Raw genomic sequence first — 25,470 nt, 5'->3', positions numbered from 1 at the left:
CAAGAGGGGTGGCAGTCACAGCCAAACACAAGTGGCATCATTAATTCAGAGGGCTCGACAGGGGGCACAAAGTAGCATACCTCTGACTGAAACTGAACAGGATCTGGAGTATGATAGGAGGATATTCAAGAAAAGGGATATTGAGCTTATTTATGCAAGAAACTATTGCAAATCTGTATTTCCATACATATTGCTGAACTACTGTTTGTAAGCTCAATCAATACAATAGCTTACTGTTCTGATGATCCCCTAAAACATGCATAGGCAAACTCGGCCCTCCAGATGTTTTGAGACTACAATTCCCATCATCCCTGACCACTGGTCCTGTCCACACCCCATGGATGATGGGTGTTGTAGTCCCAAAACATATGGAGGGCCTATGCCTGCCCTATAACTTCAAGGTTCAGAGGTTTCGTTGTGGATCCGATAGAGACAACATCAAAAGGAACAACTGCGGAGCCATGGCAGAATCTTGACTTAGGTGGCTCCCGAACGCTGATGCACTGCTCTGAACAACATAGGCCAAATGTGCCAATGTAGACAGGAGATATGGCTCAGTGGCAACATCTTCCAATACACAGGGCAGACAAGACAAATTGTCTCCAGAGCTAGGGAGGAGAGGAAGCAAGCGGGTACCAGGAGAACTGCGGCCCATGCAGCCATCAACCCAGAGAAAGATGATCGAACAGCTAGTGTACCTTTTTCTTTGACAGCTAGCTTAGGCATGAAAAACCCTTAGCCTAGGCTTTCAAAAGCCTTTCAGGAGAAGGCTAAGCACCTTCCCAAGGGCAGAAGGAAATTCCAGACGTTAAGTATTGGGAAAGGGCTACCCTCCATGGCTTGCCACCACTGTTTAGTTACCTTACAGAAAAGAAGAGAGGGAACCATACCCCTTTCCCAGAAATGTGAAAGGACCACCTGTTGATGGAGGTTATCCACACTTGCCTTATAGAACACATCAGGCACATATTGTTCACTGCTGGATTCCTTTGCATAGCCGAGCTCTGGAGCATCACGGCATGGCAACAAGCACTCGTCACGTACTAGAGCCATGCACTGGTTGGATACCTGGTAGCCCTCGAAGTGGACTTGGTTGTCAGGACCACCTGGGGGGAAAAGGTACTTTTAAGCCACTCGAGAAGGAGAAGGTGAAGGTACACAGGTTGTAGCACACTCAAAATGGATATAAGATGTCATTGAGCCAATAAATGTTAAGTGCATCAAATCCACATTTTCTGCCTTAAGTACAAAGAACTCTTTTTCTGAGCCCGTATTGGCTTAAGAGCTTCAAATGGCAAATAGTACACAACTTTCCAAGAGAGGTATCCAGATAGAGGAGACTTTTAAGAAATCATATAACATATAATGAAGAGATCACACGTATTTGTGAAGTTTTATGCATTTACAAGGGTAAAACTATCTGCAAGTTGTTTTATGTTTTACTGGGTTTCCACCATTTTCACAGCACGGCACGGTGCGTGCCAGGCCAGGCCACTGTGATTTTTATGTTGTGCTGTAGACTTTTCTTGTGCGTGCAGCGCTGAGCAACACTTTCTCATACAATTAGGAGAATTCAGCTTCATCTCACACAGTCCTTGTCTTAGCAAAAGGTATCACTGAAAAGCTTTATTCAATACTGCACATGGAGGGCATTTGTCAAGGAAATTTTTAAACCAAAGGAAAGGAAAGATGTATATTGTTTATCAGCAGCAGCACCTCCCACCCCAGCATAAGACGAAATGGGAAGGCAGAATGACTGGCTTTAATTTGTGTGCACAAAAATCATACGGTTTTAACATTATTAACATAAGCATTTCCAAATAACCAAACTCCCATTTTGGGGAGGGGAAGGAGGTTTCCTCTTCAACTAAAGTTGAAAACACTCAGGCTTAAAAGCAGAGAATAGGGGCAAGGGCACACATGCAAGCCCCAATGCTCCTGGGTTTGCAGGCTCTCTCTTTTTAGCCTGCAGAGGGTTCCTAAGCACATGCAGTTAAGACACCACCTCATGGCCCAAAACTGTTTTCTTTTACTGGTCTCAATTTCTGAAAAGCTTGCTGCTTTACTGGGGTGGGGGTGGAGGGTTATGGAATCTTTCAGGTGTCTGCAAAAGAGGCTGCATTTTGTTTTTTACCTGTAGCCACCACAGTGAAAAACTTGGATCCAAAGTGACCATCTGGGGACAGGCGGCATATGTTTGGGTGCTGATTCTGAAAATGCCCAGCTGTGATGCACTCTTCTGCACTTAAGAAATAAGCATCCTAAAGAAGGCGAGAAGGTGAGGCTGTTAAAGAGACGGAGCCATTGCATGAGCGGCATTTAAGGTAACCCAGGAGTGCGTTCTAAAATGAAGCATGGATTAGTAATTTCTAAATCTAGCACAGATGACCATCTTGGAAAATCATCACGAAGCATAGGCACTACAACCTGCAAAGCTTTAGTTTCAGCAAACAATTCCTATCACACTAGGAAAAGCAAGCTTTTTAAAGGAGATTTTTAAAATGAGAAATAAATCAGGCAAGTTTATTTGGCTTCTGGTCACTGAACTTTTAGGACACGGGTTTTATGAGCTCTCTTTAGAACTATGACAACTAAAAATTTACTGGTTTTCAGATTCGCGGAAGTTAAGATTGCCTAACGAAAGTCCACAAGCTGAGGTGAAAAACATCTTGAGCCTGACATATGGTCCAAGGTCTTCATGCTCACATCTGGTTGATGTAAAGAACGGAGGTGGCAAAATTAGGGCAGAAGGAGAACCCAGACAATAACTTCCCCATGAAAGGTTAATTTCCCCAATGTGTGATCAAACTATTAAATGAATAATGCAACGGGTGTACTTCATCATGAGCAGGCAGGCTGTTTTAGATTTCTGCCTGATTTTCACTATAGTGGAAGTAGGCAAATCCTACTATTAGCTTATGCTACTTGGTTATGGTCATAGAATAGTGGTTGGTTGAGATAATTCACTATAGAAGGTCCAAGTAAGGGCAGCAAATGTGTTAAAACTGTCTAGAAAGAGGATTCAGAAGGATAGGAGGAAAGCTAGACAGATATTATCCAGCAGAGGGAAGCATTAACAATAATCAGGTATGTGGGGCATTGCTATGTGCTGAGTTGAAACAAACTGCAGAATAAGAGCTTGCTTCCTGTAACCACAGCTCCAGGAGACTTGGAAGATCGAGGAAGGTATACAAAAGCACTCTTGTAAGTTTAGATAGATACAAGAATAAGTTACAATGGGATCTTATGGTATTGGCGCTGCTGAAACATTTTAAAAACAAGCAAGATGAAGTGAAGTCGTAATTAAGGGAAAAGGAAGTAGGATTTTGTGTTTGTAGTGCACCTTTGCCAGGTATCCAAGAATCCAGACAGATTTCAAACCATCCCAACATCCTATCCGTACAAAGCTCCTTTCTAAATCATTCATGGCTCCTCTAAATTCCCACCAAACTCATGCATTATTCTAATTTTAATAAACAAGGCCCACCCTTAAAAGCAAGGCATCAATCTACACACATAGTTCTCTGCATAAAGTGTTTTTTTCCCCATCAAAGCCTGCAAATAAAAGAGTGCAAGGACAAAAAAGAAAACTCGCTTCTCACCTTGTTCCGGCTATACCGGACAGTCCCCTTCCGTGTATCCTCTGAGACCAGATCTGTGAATATCCAGCCAACCTTAAAACACAAATGCTCATTATATTCTTCTACCTCGTTTTTTTTAAAAGGTGACCTTCCCAAATTGGTACAAAATGTTCTTGGCTAGAGGAAGCTCTTTGAGAAAGCCTGCTCAACAGCAGCCTGAAGGAAATTACTCCCCTAGCTACGCGGACCACATTTGAATACAATTCACACATTTGCAGTGACAACTGGTGAGACCGGCAGTTTTATGTCCCCTTACGGAAAGATCTGGAGACTGCAGGGATTCTCCTCCGCACCTCGCCTATAAAAATACATTTACTTTTCTGTGTCCACACTGTAGAGCAGTTCACAGAAGTGCTCTCAAGATATCAAGTTTCTATGCTGGCTAATCTAAAAGGGAACCCTCTCAAATTTCCCATTTCCCGAATCCCACTTGATCATGCTAAATAAGTGCAAGCCTTTCTGAAATGTAGATCCATACAGTATTCATATCCACCATTGCTCACTGTTCAAGCACTCAGTTGTTGTTCAGATGTTGCTGTTATACTTGCAACAAATATCAAGAGCTAAACCTGATATGCTTTGTAGATGTTATTAGTGATGATCTGTAGAGCAAAATAACCATAAAACTAGGATAAAACAAAGGCTAGATTAAAAAAAAAACCCAAATTGTTTTATATCTTAAACACAGGTGCCTTATATAAACCCAAATTTAATGACTAATCTGCTCTATATGACCCACTCATTCAAAGTTTGAAAATATTCAACCCTTTTTGGGAGGTAAGGAAGCAATGTATTTTATCCTTTATTTTCGCAACACAAGCAGTATCTTCATAAAGGCAAGAAAACTAAGTATGGATCTGAAAGGCATCTGCGTAAGGGTGGTGTCAGAATTTATTAAAAAGCTGACAGTTTGCAGATTAAGGAGAAGATTTCCAAGAGGTGAAATCTTCTCTACCCCAGTCATATCAGAAAAGCACAGCTGGGGTACTGTTTAACGTGCTCTGCCAAGATTCCTCCTGCTTCCCTTCCCTTCATAATAAACAGCTGATAAGCAGGAGGAGCCTGATCAGCAGACTGAGGAATTCAAAACTATGTGACCACATCTATATGTCCTTTGTGCTACTGGCAACACAGATATGCTTAACTACACCACTTTCCACTCAGTTTCGTGTTGGCTCAGGAATATGCAGCAGAAAAAAGCTGCACAGTTCACAAAACCTCCAGTACTGCCAGCATGCTGAAGCAACACTAGCCCAATTAGCTTCCAACAAACCAGATTCCGTGCATTTGCCAACCTTCCAACTCCTTACAAAAGGTTTCCCCCTATATGCTGGCCCACACATGTTTTTATTACCTTCCTCAGGCCCAGCTTGTTCGCAATCTCATCCACAATCTCTGCCTTTGGGTCTTCGAGGAGTTCCAGGCTGTTTTGTGTACCAATCTGAAAACAAAGAGAAAAGCAACAGAGAACCAGTTTGCAAACAGGGGTGGACATTTAGCATCCCAAGGAGACAAAATGTTTCGTTCTCGAGAATGAAATGATGGGAAATGTCAGGAGAATGAATATTGACAAGCTGCTGTGTCTCGCTGCAGTTACATTGATACGTGTCATACCAGGCTATTTATTGCTGGTTCTATTGAACATTACTGTAATTTGAACAAACCATGTGCTATGCTTCTCTACGAAAACCAGTCATTTCCCAACACATAACTGTAAAGAAACCTACGTTCCTTCACCAGTAAAAATCTAAGAAAAGGCCTGAAGGATCAGGCCATGACCCATCTAGTTCAATATCCTGTTCTCACTGGTCAAGCAGATGCCCATAGGAAGATCAGAAGCAGGATCCGAGCTCAGCAGCACTCTCCCCAGCTGTGGTTCCCCATTGGGGTTCCATCAAATCTTCTTAAGCAAGGAACAAATGAAGTATTTTTTTAAAAAGCCTCTTACAAATTGTGTTTAAAGTCTGTGATCTAGAAATCCTTCTAGTATCTCATGCATTGGCAATTTTACCCTCGGCATCACTGTTTGCTTAACATTGGATTCCTTACCTATATAGGGCACCCAGCAACACTTTTTGGTGGATGGGCATAAATGTGTCATAAGGTATTAATTAATTTTAAGTTAAGCCACCTGACCCACAACCTTTTATTCTCTTGTCTCTAATTTACAGATTTCTTATCTTCTAGTCTCTCCTCCCTTTCCCACTTCGACACTCTAATTCTGCCTTGCTCCTTAGCTTCCTACTTATCTGACTGAAAACAGAAGGCTGGATTTTCAATAATTCTATATAGTTATTAGAAGCCTCTTTTCTTTCCAAATACTTATGAACCACCCTATGGTACAATTATGTGTTTCCTAAGACTAAACTTTTAATTACGATTCTTCCCCTTACCGTAATTTTGATTCATTATTAGCATTATATGAATGCTGATATGAAAATTTAACAGGCAGCTAACAGTGATAATTTCCTTCCACATGCTATAAAAATCTGCCATAAGCACCTCACATTCAAGCTAGTCTCAATCTCCAAAGTCAAATCCTGTGCCATATGGAAGCATAAAATATGGAAACACACTCAGGAATGTATCTCAAGAGTGCAGACTTCTCTCTAGATTGGGGATTCTCTCTCAAACATGCTTTGAGAGTCAGAGTTTTTCTCTAAGTATTTTGCCTAATGTGGGGTTTGAACCCATGACCTTGAGATTAAGAGTCTCATGCTCTACAGACAGAGTACCACTTCAGACTGAATACTGGGAGGTGCTGTTTTGAATGCGTTCCCATGTGAAAGTTTATCGGCAAGTAAATAATTAACTTATCAGGGGAAAAGCCCAGCTGACTTTTTGCTGTGGCACTGTTCTACTTGCAAATATATCTTCTTTTTTAATGTAGGGGAACAATCAAAAGTCTTATCCTCCATCAATATTTTGAATTGACGCCTCCCATTCTTCCTCCTTAGAACTCTACTACCATATTCTGTTACATACTTGACAAGCCGGCTTTTCTCTTTCAGAAAGCTTGTCTTTAACTGACAGGCAACATCCGCTGTTTTTACACCTTCCACCCAAAGTTTTCTTGTTGGGGAAACAGATGCATTAAATCAGGTGGTATCTCAACTAACAGGGCGACTGAACTGGACCAAGGATGTCTCAGATCTACTGTCCTCTTGTCTGCCTTTGACCAAGCCAGCAGAGATCTTGAAGGGTTGCCAGGATACCAAGGAACACAGCCTCTCTTGCAAATCACAGTAATACTGTTTGCATCAATTCCAAACTCAATGCTTTTAATTCACATGGTTCCAGCGACATTATAACTGCCAATCATCACAACTCTAAAATGGGAACTGTAGGTGCTATCTATTTATCTAGGGCTGAACAAGCATTAGTGCAGCTCTGATATATCACAGGAGCTACAAAACCAGAGAAGAAACCCCTCTAGCACGGCTGCTTCTTGGTTTCTACACATTGTACCATGATGCAATACCAAAACACACAAACTGGCAAGCGAACAAACTGCTCAACACTTAGCTTCATGGTGTGCAGAGGATTCAAGGGCGCTGATGTAAGTTTATTTTGCAACTTAACAGAAACTCATGAATCTTGCCACTGAACAGTGCACCAATGAATTATTACTGCTTGCATGTCTCAAATCACCCGACAGACATATATTTTATGCATAAGCAAGGAGCTCCCCACCAACACTCCCAAGGTCGCTATGTGTTGAGAAAGCATTTTATAAAAAGGCCAAAGGAGGATCATAGGACAACAGACTGTCCTCTTTCCTCAAACTACAACCTGATATACTAGTAAGTACTCTGAAAACTACTTGGTCCTAGTATCCTCACTTGCTGCTCCCTGGTCGCTATGTTAAAGTTGCATGGTGGAAAATGCTATATATTTTGATGCTAATAATGGGCAGAAGAACTATAAAGACAAGTGGCCTTCTTGGTAGTTGTGCCCACCCTGTGGAACACCCTCCCAGCTTAGAGTGCCTGGGGCAACCAAGTCAGATGGGTGGAGTAGTGGTAGTCGTAGTAGTAGTAAAGGGACCCCTGAGCATTAGGTCCAGTCATGGACGACTCTGGAGTTGCGCCGCTCATCTCACTTTATTAGCCGAGGGAGCCAGGGTACAGCTTCCGGGTCATGTGGCCAGCATGACAAAGCTGCTTCTGGCAAACAAGAGCAGTGCACGGAAACGCTGTTTACCTTCCCGCTGGAGCGGTACCTATTTATCTACTTGCACTTTGACGTGCTTTCAAACTGCTAGGTGGGCAGGAGCAGGGACCGAGCAATGGGATTCAAACCGTTGACCTTCTGATCGGCAAGCCCTAGGCTCAGTGGTTTAACCCACAGCGCCACCTGTGTCCCTAGTAGTAGTAGTAGTAGTAGTAGTAGTAGTTATGAACAAGGATGATAATCATAGTAACCTCTTTTAATAGCTGATCAAAATTCTCCATCACTTTCAGCTTTCAGCGAACACTTCAGCTGGGTTAAGTTTGATGCAAAATCAGTTGAAAGGAGTTCAGTCAATAATAATATAATAATAATAATTTTATTATTTATACCCCACCCTTCTGGCTGAGTTTCCCCAGCCACTCTGGGTGGCTCCCAACCGAACACTAAAAACAGAATAAAACTTCAAACATTAAAAACTTCCCTAAGCAGAGCTGCCTTTAGATGTCTTCTAAAAGTCAGGTGTTTATTTCCTTGACACCTGATAGGAGGGCGTTCCACAGGGCAGGCACCACTACCGAGAAGGCCCTCTGCCTGGTTTCCTGCAATCTCACTTCTCACAATGAGGGAGCCACCAGAATGCCCTTGGTGCTGTGAAAAGTGGGCTTTTGCATAAAGTGCCAGTGGTTTTTTTGCTCCTACCTCCTGAAAAATCCATATAAGCAGAGAAATAAATGGCTCCTACTTTTTTTTTTTGCAAGGGAGTCTCTCTCTCTCTCTCTGTGTGTGTGTGTGTGTGTGTGTGTGTGTGTGTGTGTGTGTGTGTGTGATGGCAGTAGGATAGTTTCTTTCCCTTCACATTGGCAGAAGCCATAGCATGCAAATAGTGCTTTCTGCAAAAGTCCAGCTTATAGGAGAAAAACGTTTCCCTCACCTCAGTGAAGAGGAAGATAAAGGTAATTGTTATTAGTTCCTGTTGAGATTTTGCAGGAGGGAGAAGTAGAAAGGTGCTGCCTGCACTTTTTGCCAAGGCCCAGCCGCAAACACCCTTTCATGAGTTCTCCGCTCATGTCACAAGAAAGGGTGTCATCAAGGAGGATTGAGCTTGGCTAGTAAACCAAACAAAAATTCATGAACCACTGATCCAATCAGATCTCTATCATCACAATTAAATTTATATACAGCTCTTCATTCAAGGATCGGAGGGCAGTTGACCAAAAAAACCACACAAAATACATAACATAATAATAAAAAGTCCAATAACACACACCCATATTGAAAAGGCTACAGATAGTTTAACAGCAAAATGACTAGTTAAAGAGGAATGTTTTCACTTGGCACCCGTAGACACTCCCTTACCTTAATTTAGAAAATTATATATTTACCCTGTTTCTCATATTTTAAGACATACCCATAAAATAAGCCATAGCAGGATTTTTAAGCATTCAAGGAATATAAGCCATACCCCGAAAATAAGACATAGTGATAGGTGCAGCAGCAATGCCGGCCGCAGCAGGAGAAGGAAGAAAAAAATAAGACATCCCTTGAAAATAAGCCATAGTGTGTTTTTTTGAGGAAAAAATAAATATAAGACATGTCTTATAATATGAGAAACACGGTATACAAATTTATTCTACTAGAAGGGACGTGGGTGGCACTGTGGTCTAAACCACAGAGCCTAGGGCTTGCCGATCAGAAGGTCGGCAGTTCAAATCCCTGCGACGGGGTGAGCACCTGTTGCTTGGTCCCTGCTCCTGTCAACCTAGCAGTTCAAAAGCATGTCAAAGTGCAAGTAGATAAATAGGTACCGCTACAGCGGGAAGGTAAATGGTGTTTCCTTGCGGTGCTCTGGTTTCGCCAGAAGCGGCTTAGTCATGTTGGCCACATGACCCAGAAGCTGTCTGTGGACAAAGGCTGGCTCCCTTGGCCAGTAAAGCGAGATGAGTGCCGCAACCCCAGAGTCGTCCACAACTGGACTTAACAGTCAGGGGTCCCTTTACCTTTACTAGAAATTTCCATTCCGTTGTGAAGTTGTAGTTTCCCCTTAACAATCATCTGAACCACACTACTCAACTTCATCTTGCAGCTATGAGACCCAGCGGCTAGTGCCACCTAGTGACTTAATACGACCTTACAGCTTCAAAAATTTCCAGTCCACCATAAGCTGCTATACTGTAGTTCAATAGCGGCTGGTGCAGCAAGGCAAAGCATTAGAGCTCCCTGCCACCTTTTTGTCTGTGGGCATCCAGAAGGCACTGGGGCCAAACACTGCACCACAATAAGGCTGAGGATATGGGGGTGGCCCTGCAAGGCTAAGGGTGTGTGTGTGTCAATTAGCATTGCTCCCCAAGGCTGCAAAATGAACCCCACTTATCTGGGAGTTAAGTCCCATTGAATTCAACAGGACTTCTGAGTAAACATGGTTAGGATTGCACTCTAAATCCCATCAATTTCAATTGTACTTCCTGCAATATTCATAAGATCAGAGCCTCTTTCAATTACCCTTTTCTGCCATCTAGAGCTCTGTTGAGATGCGGAAAAGAAGAGGTTGTTGCTGCCCCCTTGCCCCAGTCAATCTGTCTAGTCCACAGCAGTCGCAGCCATATTTGCAAGGAATCTGTTTGTTGTTTGCTCTGGCAGTAGCTTCTCTCAAGGTGGCCAAAGCAAACAATAAATGGGTTCTTTGCAGAGACGGCTACAAATGCTGTGGGCAAGACAGGTTCTCCATGGGGTATGAAGCAGTGCCTCCCCCCCGCCCAAGATACAGTGAGTCATAATCCCATGCACAATTACATAGAAATAGACCCCACTGAGCTCAGTGAGAACTTATTTGCATATATAAATGCACAGTATCAGGACTATAAAGTCACAAAGCTGACACATGTGCCATTTGTGGAGAGGCGTCATCACCACAAAATAGCTGCATGCTTTAAAGTTGACAGTTTTACTCCAGTGTTAGCAAGTGCTAAGGACTATTTTGTTTCCCAGGCAACTTTCCAAATGGAGCAAACAAAGACATTTTACAGTGGAGTATCTGTTACCTGTGGAGGTTCATAAATGGCAGCAACCTCAGCTCGGATACCTAGAGGGATGTCCTTGTGCTCTGTATACTTCCCGTATAAGTACCCAAAATGCTGGTTTCCTGTTTTTCTCCAGAAGTCCAAGAAACGATCTGCAATTGTATGGTTCTCAAACATGATGTTATCCACATGCCTGTATTTCTGCCATTTGAAAAGCATAATAATGTATCAAGCAAAGCCCTTTGATAAGGATCAATGATGTTCAACACAGTCATCCAGGATACATAAGATTTGAGCTTGCTATATTCTAATTCAATTCTGTCTTACAGACTGACACCTCTTGATTCTCAACAGACTTGCCTAGGCTGTATCAGTGAGGAAAACAGTGGATAGAATTATTTGCCTCTACTATTCTACCACTTTTTCAAAACAAAAAACAAAAAAAACCCACCACCACAATAGTTCTCGCATGGCAAATCAGCAATCTAGTTCAGCTGTTAATGCTCAACCATGGTTTAGTGCTATACACGAGCCTTAGACCAGGGGTCACCAACCTAAGGCCCATGGGCCGGAAGCGGCCCGTGGAGGTCGTTTGACCAGCCCACAAGCCGCCCCCTGAATCGAGCTGCCTGCTCGTGTGCTGCGCTAAACCGGCACAGCGCAGAAATTGAGTCTGCGCATGTGCAGACGCCGAAAATCACTGGCGCGCACGCGATCCAGCCCACAGAGGGATCTCCGTGGGACTGATCTGGCCCAGGCAAGATAAACCTTGCTGACCCCTGCTTTAGACTCACATATTATAATTGTCTTCCTTCTCCGATGGAGCCATGAGAAACAAGATAGAAGCTTTCATTTATATTTTCAGTTCCCCATGGATGACTGTGATAGTCAAAGCTAAAACCGTGGTTAGCATTAACTACAGTTTACAGAAACAAGCCAGGGTCATTAACCTTGGTTAAGTTGGCTTGTTCTCCCAAATCAACTAACCAGTATGCCTGGCTTGGGACATAATGAATCAGTTAGTTGAAAATGGAAGCAAAAGCTTCCAAACTCCCTTGCTGTGGCTGACCCAGAGGAGCAGGAAGCAAAACTCATAAGCCTGAGGTTCCTTCACGTTAAATCTAAATCACAGTTGAGAATTATGACTGAACAGAGCCAGTATACATTACAGGAATTCAAAGAAAATAGATCTCTTTTCACCAACCCCTTACTCCATTCTTACAAGTCCACAGCTTTTTGTGATCGTATTAAGAAATCTGAGCAGGTGGTTCTCAAATCCACTAAAGGGTCCTTTCCTATCTCATGTCAAGAACACAAGTCCTCCAGTTACAAGGAATAAGAACATGTCCCTGTCACATAGCTGCCAAGTTTTCCCTTTTCTCGCGAGGAAGCCTATTCAGCATAAGGGAAAATCCCTTAAAAAAAGGGATAACTTGGCAGCTATGCCCTGTCACCCTGTACAAAAGCTAACCAACCATGTTTACACCAAGGGAAAAACACACCCAAATCTAAGCTGGACATTAATTTCCAAAAAGAAAAACAGCAGACATAAGAAATGCCTCTGCTGTTCTGATCTTACCTGCCTGTTGAGTGTGATGGCACTTGGCTGGCACTTAGTGCAAATGCCTTCTGGCCACGGGGGATGGCCCTCACACCCAGATTTAATCTTGCAGCTAATGTTTTCAAGGGCAACAAACTTCCCCCTAAACAGGGGAAAAAGGACATACTTACCACCCAAGTATTTATAAAAACTCAGCAACACATGGACTAAAGTCTGTGTGTAAAAGATCAACATCAGCTAGAGCATCTACAGGTTGCTTTCATTGTGATGGAAAGACAAGATGCTTAGCAAGCAATTGATGTTTCACACCTCTTTTGCACATGTACAGAGTCCTTGCAGTGTTCTTGCAGTGTTTATGAGATCATAATTCATTGACTTAAATAAATGCAACCTCCCTTCACAAAACTATGCCAATGACATCAATCTGTTTTCCTGGTTTAGGAAAATATCTGCTGATCAAGGGAGGAAAATAACTACGAAGTTCTCAATCTTTCCTCCCCTCTGCAAAACTGTTTTGAAAATTACCTTTTTGTCACTGCTTGAAGTGAATTAAGTTTTCCCGGCTATCAATAATCTTAAGGATTTTCACATTCTGTTTTATCATCTATAAATAGTTTTCTCTGAAGAAAAGGTGCAAGTTTCTTACTTGTCTGCGCCTCCGGTCAGTTTCCTGATGTAGGCATGGAATGACATATGCTTCACAGGGGGTTCCAGATGGTTTAAATAATCCTCATCAAAAGGCTGCCAAAAAAAAACAAAACCACAAATGCATAAAGGAAAACCAGGTCAGACACCTACTTGATAACACATTGATCACTGAACAAATGGATGTTTTTGTCTGAATCCTTTGCTAGCATTCAATGTGGAAACAATCAGAAAGCTTTGTGCTTCTTTTCCACAGCTGTTACTAGCCTGACAATAATGGTGGAGGCCTTTCTCCAGACAGTAGAAGTGTTAGGCCCACTCAAAATGTCTTCAGAAACCCAACTTGTCTCATGGGTAGAATAGTCTTCTTTTTAACTGGCAGAGCTAAAGGCTAACTGATCAAGCATGCCTGGAGAACTCTGGCACAGGTGAATGTGTCCCCGTTTGTCTCTATCAGAACATCGCTACACAACTGAGAAAGGAAATAATAATCAGAACTGTTTCAGAATACAAGAGTACAGCACAAGTTGTTCTGAGGTACACCTCTGCAAACGAATGGAAAATTCATAATGCCATGAAAGCAGAGAATGTACAAACTGCACACCAATTTGGTGAGGGCAGGGGGAGAGAGAGCTTTGCTTGAGCATTTAGTGATATAACCTGCTTAATCCACTACTGCAGAAAAACAGATGTCAAAAGCCTGATAAATGCAGGTACTGCCCAGACAGATATATCCAAGGGACTTGTTTAGCCTCTTTGGCCATTATCAGCACAGACAGGACACATTAATGTTTCAGCAACGTCCTCTCAATTGCTGCCATTAAAGCAACTATATTGAGAGGGGGGGGATGGACATTTTAACAAGTAAAATATTACCATAGCAGCTATAGTTTATCTCCTTACCTCTAATGGTACACAGTGCACACATTTGCCCAGCGGGCCATGTCGACATCTGTGTAAAGAGAAACAAAAGTCAACAACCATGTTCCCTAGCAGCCGAAAAGCACTCTGAAGTTTTCATACATTTTTTAGACTTAACAAATTTAATAGAAGTAACTGGAAAAACCAGCAGCAAGTCTGCTTTAAAAATAATCATAATGGTCAGACATTAACATATCAGAGAAGCCTACATCTGCTAATTAAAATACTGTATCATCTAGCTTTGATTTTCACCACCAGGTATCAGAAACTAATTATGTGGAGCACTGAATTAAGACACCATAGTTTTTTTGCAATACACAGATTGGCTATTTTTGTAGGACAGGTGCAGTGTATACCAGCTGATAAAGGATAATAAGAAACACTAGGCAGTGCATCCTCATTCAATGAAATAAAGCTCTAAGAATCACTTTCTTGGCTCACTGTTGGTTTCTTCCTTAATAAATGTTAGTCTGTCACTATTGCTAGCAACAACATAATACATTCTCCAGGAATATATGTAGGAAAAGTTAGGCATAGCCTCTTAACAAAAGAGCAGAGAATTTTGCCTTTGAAGGTTTTATGAGCACAATTTTTATCACTGAACTGCTGTTAAAAATGTCTAGACAAAAGTTCACTATTCAAGGGCTTCCACTTTTTGATCTTCACCAAAGCAATGATTCACATGTACGGAAGGTCATATAAAGGGGCAAAACGGAGCTATTAGATTTTAAATTGAACCATGCCATTTTTAAATTTTAAGTCCAACTCTTTTGCGAGTTACTACCAATAGAATGATCGTTACAGGGAACAAGTGGCCAACAGGTAGTCACAATGTCCCTTCCCAGTCACAGGTCAAACCACAGGACATCTTCAATATTCCTCCTGAGAGCTGAGTGTTTCAAGCTTCTTTAAAGCTTCCATAAAGGAAATACATGGCAACTCTAAGCTGGAGTCTCAACATAATTGACGAAACCTTTTGACATTTCTGTAGGTATGTGGCTATTTCAACTCAAAGAAAAAGAGGCAGCATAAAGACAAAGACATAAAACCAGGCAGAGACTCTAGAATCATGACGCCTGTGCACTGGGTTCCATTTTCACAGCTTCTTTGAAACAACAACTAAATATACACACAGCCTTTCTGTAATGCGAGTTTTCTTGTTTTTCGTATTTATAGGAACATCAACATTTGAACCAACTTCAAATGAGTGTGACGGCAACTAGCAAGGATAGTCATCTCATTGTACTCCAAAACACTAACGCTTTTAGTGCAAGAGTAATTGGCTGTCACAGCACCATGCGCATTACCTTACAGATGATTTACTTTTTAATGGGGTGGGACGGGGGTCGTCCATTAACAAACTACATGATATAACTTTTGCAAATTCTGTATCTACTGGGTAACAGTATGTATTGAAACAGCTCAGGGCCACAATACCTGAAGGACCACCCCTCCCCAGATAAAATTGTCCTGGACTCTGCGTTCATCATCCGAGGCCCTTCTTCATGTGCCTCCTCCATGTGAGTCCGGAGGGTGGCAACACGAGAACGGGCCTTCTCTGTAGTGGCTCCCCGTCTGTGGAATGCTCTCCCCAGGGAGGTTCACCTAGTGACTTCGTTATATATTTTGAGGTGCCAGGCGACAGTGTTCCTCTTCAACTAGGCCTTTGGATGATTAATATTCTATAGCCTTTTAAATGCAGTTGTGGGAAGGGGGGTTATTGTTTTGCTGTTTTGTTTTACTTATTTGCTTGTTTTTATCCTGTATTTTATTCTGTGAACCGCCCTGAGATCTTATGATGAAGGGCGGTATATCAATCTAATAAATAAAATAAATATTACTGAGTCAAGTCATACAACCACTGTGGTATAAACTACTAATTTACAGCTTGGACAGCACAGAGACAGAACTGGTAGATTTTTCATAAGGGTTCTCGAACTGCAAGGCTGGCTTTCTTAAGGATGTCCCTACCACTATGTTCACTATCTGAGCTAGATATCACTGCAGCAATCCTCATCTTTAAAAAAAACAAAACATTCCCCAAGTTCTGTCTCCTGACAAAGAACCTTGAAATAGATCCACATAGCCCCTTCCCGAACCCCCTTTCATATGTGGCCTGCTTGCCAGCAGTCTGAAAAAGTGAGTGCTGCAAGGTGAATCACATGGATTGGCATTAATTAGGTTTGGGAAAGCTTATAACAGTAAATGTCCCCCTGTAATATTATGGAACTTTGAGAACTGCTCTATAAAGTCCAGAGAGAAAGTGCAATGGTATTTACTGTTGCTGATCTTTGTTCCTGTAAATCTTCCCATCTTGTTTTATTAGGTACTGGTCAATTTCATCTTCTACCACCTGGGGAACACCTAGAGGGCGAACTCCTTGAGACATTGATGATGTATCCATGTTCTCAGAGGAAGAGCCAGCTGGACTCGAGGGAAAGAGAAACAGCATATCCCCATGCCTATAGTTGGAGACAAAAATGTGACAAAACCGTTACCAAATGAACACCACTTTCATAATTAGGTACCACACCACCCCAGTGCCACAGTGTCTAATTCACAAGCACTTACATGAACCTTACACATTCGCCATATTGGCTCCAAGGGCTGCATTTGGTGGGAAATGATGGGCCACATATACAGAAGCCAGACACTCACATGGGCAGATGGGAGGGAGGCATGCAGTGGATTTCAGTGATCCCATCATGTATCTGCTTAGGCTCCCTACCTTTTGGGTGCTGGCAATCACAATGTACAGAAGGCAAAGGAACACAGGTAGAATTACTCCCATGGACCTTCTTCCCCATATTTGCAGACAGACAGGAATGCAGCTGGGGTGAACTAGGTGCGGGGAGGCTGGGTAACTCATAGCAGGGTGTGGAATCCTTTTCACACACTGGCAAAGCAGGGTTTTCTTGGGGGAAAGTGGGCAGGACCAAATCACATATACATTCCATTCTTCTAGCACGCATGTGCACACACACACTATTCACTATCATTTCTTAGCTTGGCTTTCTTACTGAGCTTTGAGAAAGGGGCTCAGCAAAAGGCTCTGTGCACAGCAACAAACCAAACGGGCCTTACAGGAAGCTATTTTTTTCCTGCGTGGCCACTCATCATGGAACAGGACTGGTGGGGTAAAGCCTAGGTGTAAGAGGGTTTGGCTTACGTGAAAACAGGAGCCCAGATTCAGATGCCTGGGGGACCACCTGCCTGTTCTACAGTCTTAACATTATCACTATACATTATGGGTTGGATCTAGACGAGTGTCCCTTCTGCAAAGGGAAGGGCTTTTTCTGTTCCAGAAGGAATACGGTCTTATGAAGGCTCCTACTGGAGGAAGAAGGGAGACATTTTTTACCCATTCCCATCCCCTTGTAGTCCCCTGTAGGAGGGTCCTTCTAACCCAGGCATCCCCAAACTGCGGCCCTCCAGATGTTTTGGCCTACAACTCCCATGATCCCTAGCTAACAGGACCAGTGGTCAGGGATGATGGGAATTGTAGTCCAAAACATCTGGAGGGCTGAAGTTTGGGGATGCCTGTTCTAACCCTTCAGAGCAACTTTTCGGGGGGCATAGGGGGCTGAAGGGGGGGTGGAATGCTCCTACCTTTCCTCAAGCAGGAGCTCCGAATCCCGCCTAAATCCATATCAGTTACAGAGCATTAATGTGCATGCTAACTTGGAAGTTAAATCTAGTTGTGTTAAAGTACCTGTGCAGAGGCCTGCAATCTTAAAGAATCTCTGGTTCTCTGCATCATTTCTTTCTAATTCACGGCAATCAATGATGCTCCTTTTTTAAATACACGGTTTTCGGTGATGCAGTTTCCTCAAGATGAGCCAACAGAGTGCAATCACTCAACTTCTGTCCTGTGCTACATTTTAAAGATGTTTCCATCTCTCCTCCTCAATCAGGGATGGAACAACTGAGAAGCCATGGAAAACATAAAAGCTTTTCCAGATTCTAGTTCTAAACAGCACATTCCCTTCTATCGTTATTGATAGGCTACCAAAAACAGCAGACAGGGGGAAGGCTATTCGCCAGGGTAGGGGCAGCACATCTCATCTTGCTGCCTGAGGCAAAACGGGAAGTGTCATCTTTGCCCTGCCCTTCTGCTGCCAACACCATACCTACTGCTGCTAGTGCTGCTTCTCTGCCTGCCCTGCCACCTTCACTGCTGGCAGATAAACAGCGCCAATTTCAGGCAAGATCTTGCTGAAATCTTGCACGCTCAACAAGATCTCGCACAATTTCAGCTGCTACCAGTGTCTCTTCTGTTCCAGTGTCTCTTCTGCCTTGTGGGCTTCTGCCACCTAAGGCAGTTGCCTCAGTCTGCCCAATAGCTGAGCCGGCTCTGTGCCAGGGTTCTGGAAAGAACCTTGCTACACCAAGCCTAACTTTTCTTCTCCTAACAGAAACATCCAAGCTTAGCAGACTCAGACCACAACTTTTAAGAACTGGAGAAGGAGTGTTCTATTTAGATAAAATTACTTTATTTAAAATAATAAAAAATAAGAACCTACATGTACTTGGAAAGCGCTACTATCCAGAATATATCAACTGTTTTTGAGCAAGTGAACTAATGTGCTTGGGTTAGTGGAGCAAGGTATTGGCAGCAATATCTCTGTGAGAGTCTGGGAGAATCTCTGGATCAAGTTTGGAAATTCATTTTAATGTCAAAATTGACGCATTTTCTGAGATTTGATGAGATGGGTTAAAGACAAAATTAATTTACTGCAAACACTTTCTTTGAATGCAGTCGAAATTACTCCTGCCTCTAAGGTAATAGTAGTTTGGAATTCCTTTAATGACACTGAAATTACTTTATTAATTACTTTTCTGGGTTTATTTTTAATTCTTTATTCTATTAACTGTAATGAAGACAGTTACAGTCAGGAAGTCCGAGATGCTACAATAGGATTGTTTTATTACTAAAAACAATGTTTTCTGGTGTTCTGCTTTTATCTGTAAAATGGTTTACCTACTTGACAATATCATTCCAGGATGATGGTAAAATATTACTGCTGTTGCTGCTTCTACTACATTCTAAACAAAAAATGGGTAAGCACAGATTTCCAATGGGCTCATTATTCAACCCATGTAAACCTGAATGCATGAGGCGTCAGACTGGATGTAATGTTAAGTGAAAAAACATGAAGACTGCATGCCATACTCTGCAAACCACCAGGATTAGCTAGGAAACTTATTGCTAAGCCACAAATTAGCCAACAAGCAGGAGGCTTATCCATTAGAGTTCATGCAATTAAAGAAAACATAGGTGCATCTGGCTGCTGTTCAGCTGCTTTTTCGTTCCAAAGCAAAAGGCAATTAAAAAAGAAAAAGAAAACTAACAGAGGAGCTAATTAGTCACCTGCCCTTAAATAGAACATCCATCCAAGGGAAATGGAACAGCTTCCTCCCTGCTGGCTTTTTACAAACAAGTGAGAACTGACTTGTTTTGCTGAGAATTAGCTACTGCTCTACCCCATTTTAATTTTATCAGAATAATAATTATTACTATTTTAATTGTTTATCAGAATAATAATTATTACTATTTTAATTGTTGTCAATTGCTAACGTGACTGGCAACAACATGTGTGTACCTTTTAGATCTGGAAGAGGGCAAAACGGGGCAGGGCCTATGCATGCTCCGCCAACACACACAGGGGCCAGGAATGGGACCCCCGCATCTGTATGCAAATTTATAGATCCAATAAATCCAGCATTGCCATTAGAGGGCAAGCAACATACCTTCCAAATTTGGTTCTTATGATATCGAGCATATAGTACTCTAAAATCCTTTCTTTTAAAAAACTAGTACAGTGGTACCTTGGTTTTCGAACGTAATCCATTCCAGAAGACCGTTCGAGTTCTGAAATGTTCAAAAACTGAAAACACAATATGGAAAACTAAATATGGAAGCCATGTGGCATGTTCCACTTCCAAGGTAAGTTCAAAAACCGAAGTATTTGCTTCTGAGTTTACGGCGTTCGAAAACCGAAATGTTCATCAATGGAGACCTTCGAAAATCAAGGTACCACTGTATCATGAAATTAGGTGCCCAAGGAAAATTTGTGCAGCAGAAGCAGCCCAGCCCTCCCATCTCCTTTCTAGACCAAGCGCATGTAAACAAAGAAAGAAATGGATTAAAACAATATTTGGGGTCAAAAAAAGAATTAATGCACTGTAACATATTAGAATAGGCTACTAAGTAGTACCTCATAATCCTTTTAAAATCTCGATTCAAGAGATCTGCTTCATCTAAACCCATAGACATAGATAAGACAGATGACACCACATAGGGAATACTAGAGTGGGTATTTTTGTTCAGTTGTCAAGACAGGCACTGTCAAGAAATCTGACCAGCCTTGCCCAAACAGAAACAGAGCCTACTATAGTCCAACAGTTGCTCCATGTCTTTTGCAAAGTACTTACTTGATTTTTAATAAGTTGAGGGACTTATTGGGAGATGATGTGATCTCACCAGTCCTGTTTCTATTGATGTACACAGAAAATCCATTATTTCTAAAGCCAAATTCTTTTGCAACCTAGAAAAAAAGGGAATAGAATGTCTACAGCAGAAATTTCATACAGTTACTGTATGTTTATCCCTACAACACAAGTCTCAGATGTTATCTCCACATGGAGTTCATGACACAAAAGTGGAAGCAGAAATATCTGAAATGCACACTCAAAGAATCCACAATACATATTATGTAGACATTGTATGGGTGGAAATTTCAAATTAAGCTACACTTGTCAGCAATTAATGTTGACGTCAATGCTGAAACAGGGTTAGGCCCATTTCAGGGAATAATTTTCACTCCGGAAAACAGGGAGCAGGCAAGCCCAATTGGTGAACTCCCAATTGTTTAAACCTGGTTAAGGAAATTTCTAAATGCAAGTGGAATACAGATTAGAAGAGGAAAATGTCACCAAGATCTTTCAACTCTTCCTGTTCATGGGTAAAAGTAGATGAGAATTACTGTGGAAACATAATCTGTTGTTTAGTTGTATAGGTAATTAGGCAAACTATCTTATTGCAACTCTGGCAAATGCACAAAATAAACCCCATTAGAGCTGATAATATGGTTATAAATTAAACAGTTGTCCGAATCAGAAGTTCTACTTTGAAAATGGAGCTCAGTGTAAGAAAGCCAGTCTTGGATTATGGAATTTGCTCTCAATGGGGTTTCACCTAGCCACTTCCCATAAAAAGAACTTGTTCCATTGGCAGTGGGTAACAAAGTTTAGTACAATGGGGGTGGGGAAGAGCCCCTGCTGAAAAAGGGCTAAGAGCTTAACCCCACTGCAGTAAGCCTCAGGTGCTGAAAATTCAGTGTTTTCCAAGTATCACTGTGGTTCAGGGCAGTCTCAGAAAGAGCCTCTGCCATTCTTCCATGCTTCTGAGTCAACCAGGGACTGTCCTCAAAGTTCTCCAAGAACAGTGGAGACCCTCCTCCAACGTCATCCTCTTGATAGAGCAAAAATAAATAAAAATGGGAAACTTGCAAGTGTATTTGTGGGTCCTTGTCTACTGGAAGATCTTTCCTGCATTTTGACATATGCCACTGTACAGGTTCTATAGGTGAAAATTTGAATTACAGTACTTATGGTTTTGGTTTCAGCTGCATTGCAATTTTAGGCCGTTTTTATGAAGTTATTGTTTATGTTGCATACCACTTTGGTTATATTTCAGTTAAAAAGGCAGCCATACAGTAAGTTATAATAACACAGTCCAATTTGAAACCATTTTTTCTTAAGTTCCACTGGATTCAATATAACTCAATTCCTGGACTACAGACTCAGGCTGCATAAAGACATCTGATTTATTTTGCTTGGCAACTAAATTATGGAAGAGGTTCCCAACTAACAGATGAATATTGCACTACAGTCACTGTTTCGGCTTATGAGCATACAAATCAATCCCACTAGTCCCCAAAGAAGCAAGCATAAACACAGAGGCCACCACACTACTTGTAAAGCTTGCAAGTGCCTGGTGTATTGAACCACTACATCTGGTTCTCTGCCATCAAAAGCTTTTTATATATAAAAAATACACTTCTAATTGAAACAGCACTGGTGACATTTTACAATGTACTAAAAAGTTAGGCTTTGATAAAGGTTTCAAATGTGGGTTTACAACCAAAGGGTGTTGGAGTTTAATTTTGGAAATATTAGCTTCTTGTGTGATGTGTGTTGAACCACAAAGCCATCACTACTCTCTTCTAATTATGTTAAATCATCGTCAAAGAAAGCTTCTGGGTAAATCCAACCAAATCCAAAAGAGCAGGTGCACAAACTGGCTGTGATGGGGAAACAGAGGTTACCTATTGTTGCTTCCTTAGAAGAACAGCAAAGAATATGCCAAGCTAGAATACCTTTTTCAAAAACGTTGCAGCAGTTTCCCGTTTTGTTGCTGTGATGCGTTTCACTCCATCGGGTGATTGGACACGAATTATCTATTAAGAAAGGCAAAGGTTTTTGAAGAAAATTAGAAATAAAACAAAACTGTGAAGTTCTGAGTTTTGTGGCAAGAGGGGCCAAACATAGAGAACTAGCTTTTGAATGTAGGAAATAAAGCAGCACAAATGCAGCCTGTAAGTTCTTAGGAGGACAGTGATACAAAATTTAATGCAGGAACATATAACTGGCAGGAAGAGGAGTAAGTGGAATAGTAAAATATAAAGCATTTTCATATTATCCTTTTTAAAAGAATCAAAGACACACAATAATAGGTTTCTAAGTTCTTTTCCTGATAAGAGACTGAGTTTACAAATCACAAACAGCAGGAATTATATACAAGCTTAGCAATAAACATTCATGAGTTTTCAGACTGTTCTCTTAGGAGGAAAAAAATTACATCAAGTAGCATCATTAACTGCCAGTGGCTTTCATTTTAGCATAGGTAGCAGGGCCAATCGCACCTAGAGTTCAAACACCACAGCAGTACAGTGCATTACAACAGTGGAGCAATCTCTTGAGATGGAAAAAGAAAGGCAGCTATCTACTCTGGGAAAACAACAGTTCAAGGTAATTGTCCCTAGGAAGGTAATCTTGGGCCTGAAGCACTGCTGCCTTGTTTTACACTTCTGAAGCTTTCATACATAGAGGTCAAGAAAAATAATCTGATACCCCTTTGCAACTTTGCCCTGTGAAAAAATGAAGGGCAACCTCAGCAGGAGAGCTATCCTTAAGTCCCTAGAAGGTAACCTAGGGGCCACAGGATTTTGTGGATCTCCCTCTCCATGGGTGGAACAAAAGGCCTGCCTCTTGGTGGGTGGAGTATGGATGCCTCCCCCCCATCATGTAGGAGGAGAGCATGTTGAGGGAGGCGCTGGATCCAAATTCCTCCTGTTCCCAACACACACAGAACAGGGACAGTGCGAGTGCATTGGCTCTGGTTCCAACATACCATATTGCCCTGAATTTAAGCCTCACTTTTCCCCCACATTCCAACCGTGAAAAGTTAAAGTGTGGCTTATATTCACGACCTTACAGTATGCAGCCAGGAGCGCAGGGCAAACAGCTCCAGGAGTGTGGCAAAGCGGCGCCCGACCCGTGTGTCCTCTCCTCCAAGGCCGGGAAGGGAGAGAACGAGGAAGGAAGGGGAAAGGCCACCAGCAACACAGCGCGGGAAGGGAGCAGCTTATATTTGGGTATTTCTTCTTTTTTCACCTACAATTTTAAAGGTGCAGCTTATATTTGGGTGCAGCTTATATTCGGGCTAATACGGTACTTATTTTCCCATCTACTGGGAACCATGGAAGGGATTTGTCTTTTAAAAGACTGCAGAAAGGGAAAGAGGAAAGGAAACAAACTTTACTTTTTATACTGTTGGCATAGTGTTTTATGTTTTATTGTACCGGCATATACTGTTTTGCACCACCTTGATACTTTCTATAAGTTTTAAGTAAATAAACATAATGTGGTTTTGTAACAACACTGTTTTAACATTCACTTTTTCTGATGTTTGCTTTTATTACCTAACAAAATCCAACATGACAAAGCAGCATGTTGCCCCTGGGAGCAAGTCCCACTGAATTCAATAGAACTTACTTGACAGTAAACATGCAGTGGCTCTCTGTAGTATTCCACTCTGGAGTGAAAGCAGAATGACTAATACTAAGACCAAGTCACCTATTAATTCCAGGCCCAACCCCTTTGAATTTCAACATCATGTAATAGGTCTTTTCTTTGCCATTTGAAAAATCTCCTTAAAACTTGTGGGTGTTTCCAGATGGGAATTTACTGGGGGAATTGGTGCACATACACACACCTTTTCACAGCTTCCCCATGTCACTGCTACCATCAAAAAGCCAGCCTATACATTTTCTTTGTTGAATCCAGATTTTCCCTTACCATGGAAAATTCAGTAAGTAAAAATAGCCAGTTATAAAAACTGCAGTCATTGCTGGTGTGAAAGCTCACTGGTGCATTTTTGGACAGGTGGTTTGTCATGTGTCTAGCAACATTTCAGTCCATGGTCACCAAACCCATATTTTCCATTTGCTCATTGGAACACAACTTACTGGTAACTGTTATGCTTCCACCAGCCTAAATGAAATACCTCTGTTCCCTCAGACTGCAACATGCTGAAGGCACACACAGTTGGCAGGATCAATTCACTCAGTATTTTCACACAGTAAATGTGGGGATTACTTTTGAGATCATGGTAATACACTGGGATCTTTTTTTAAAAAAAAAAATAGTAACTATTGAGTCAGCCTGCTCCATCCCACTGATGCACCTACCATATGTAAACATTGTTAATGGATGTTAGCTTGTATTTTCTTTTTTGTACATCTAAAATCAATAACTTATTTTTTTTAAAAAAAATACACAGAATTAGGTAAGACCTCTTTATCAGAATGTCCAATATTCCATGCTGCAGTACTTTTTCTGGAGGGGAGTAATAGAGAGGAGGGACGTGGGTGGCGCTGTGGTCTAAACCACAGAGCCTAGAGCTTGCGGATCAGAAGGTCGGTGGTTTGAATCCACATGATGGGGTGAGCTCCCATTGCTCGGACCCTGCTCCTGCCCACCTAGCAGTTCTAAAGCACATCAAAGTGCAAGTAGATAAATAGGTACCGCTCCGGCGAGAAGGTAAATGGCGTTTCCATGCGCTGCTCTAGTTCGCCAGAAGCTGCTTAGTCATCCTGGCCACATGACCCGGAAGCTGTACACCGGCTCCCTTGGCCAGTAAAGCGAGATGAGTGGCACAACCCCAGAGTCGTCTGCGACTGGACCTTACGGTCAGGGCTCCCTTTACCTTTAATGTGCAGTTGTGCGCCTTATGGATATGGGATTCTGTTTTGTTTTGTTTTTTATTGACACACCCCACCTTGTTCCTCAAATCAATTAGCAGTTTGACATAGCTAAATGCCACTTATGTTCAAGGCCTCCCTATATTTTAAAATTAAAACCAAATGGGAATGTATAATCCTGCATCCTACCTTCCAAAAAAGTGAAAGCCCATATTTAATTCATTGGGACATATGACAACTAAGAG

The 25,470-nt window shown here is 41.9% G+C and overlaps 1 protein-coding gene across 1 annotated transcript in view; it reads right to left on the bottom strand.

Annotated features, from left to right (window-relative positions):
• NPLOC4 (NPL4 homolog, ubiquitin recognition factor) overlaps positions 1-25,470 on the bottom strand; it is a 49,309-nt gene that overhangs the window by 20,309 nt on the left and 3,530 nt on the right. Inside the window, exons 2-12 of the mRNA XM_035104110.3 lie at positions 22,340-22,420; positions 20,394-20,506; positions 16,238-16,420; positions 13,941-13,989; positions 13,039-13,133; positions 12,411-12,534; positions 10,853-11,032; positions 4,996-5,082; positions 3,603-3,674; positions 2,135-2,261; positions 946-1,106 (exon numbers count right to left, since the gene is read on the bottom strand). Of these exons, the coding sequence (XP_034960001.2) occupies positions 946-1,106; positions 2,135-2,261; positions 3,603-3,674; positions 4,996-5,082; positions 10,853-11,032; positions 12,411-12,534; positions 13,039-13,133; positions 13,941-13,989; positions 16,238-16,420; positions 20,394-20,506; positions 22,340-22,420 (1,272 nt within the window). The remainder of the gene's footprint in view (positions 1-945; positions 1,107-2,134; positions 2,262-3,602; positions 3,675-4,995; positions 5,083-10,852; positions 11,033-12,410; positions 12,535-13,038; positions 13,134-13,940; positions 13,990-16,237; positions 16,421-20,393; positions 20,507-22,339; positions 22,421-25,470) is intronic.

The sequence above is a fragment of the Zootoca vivipara genome, chromosome 2 (genome assembly GCF_965207765.1).
Source record: "Zootoca vivipara chromosome 2, rZooViv2.hap1.1, whole genome shotgun sequence".
Taxonomy (NCBI): domain Eukaryota; kingdom Metazoa; phylum Chordata; class Lepidosauria; order Squamata; family Lacertidae; genus Zootoca; species Zootoca vivipara.
Note: the sequence above shows the minus strand (reverse complement) of the source record. Positions and strands in the feature narration are given on the sequence as shown.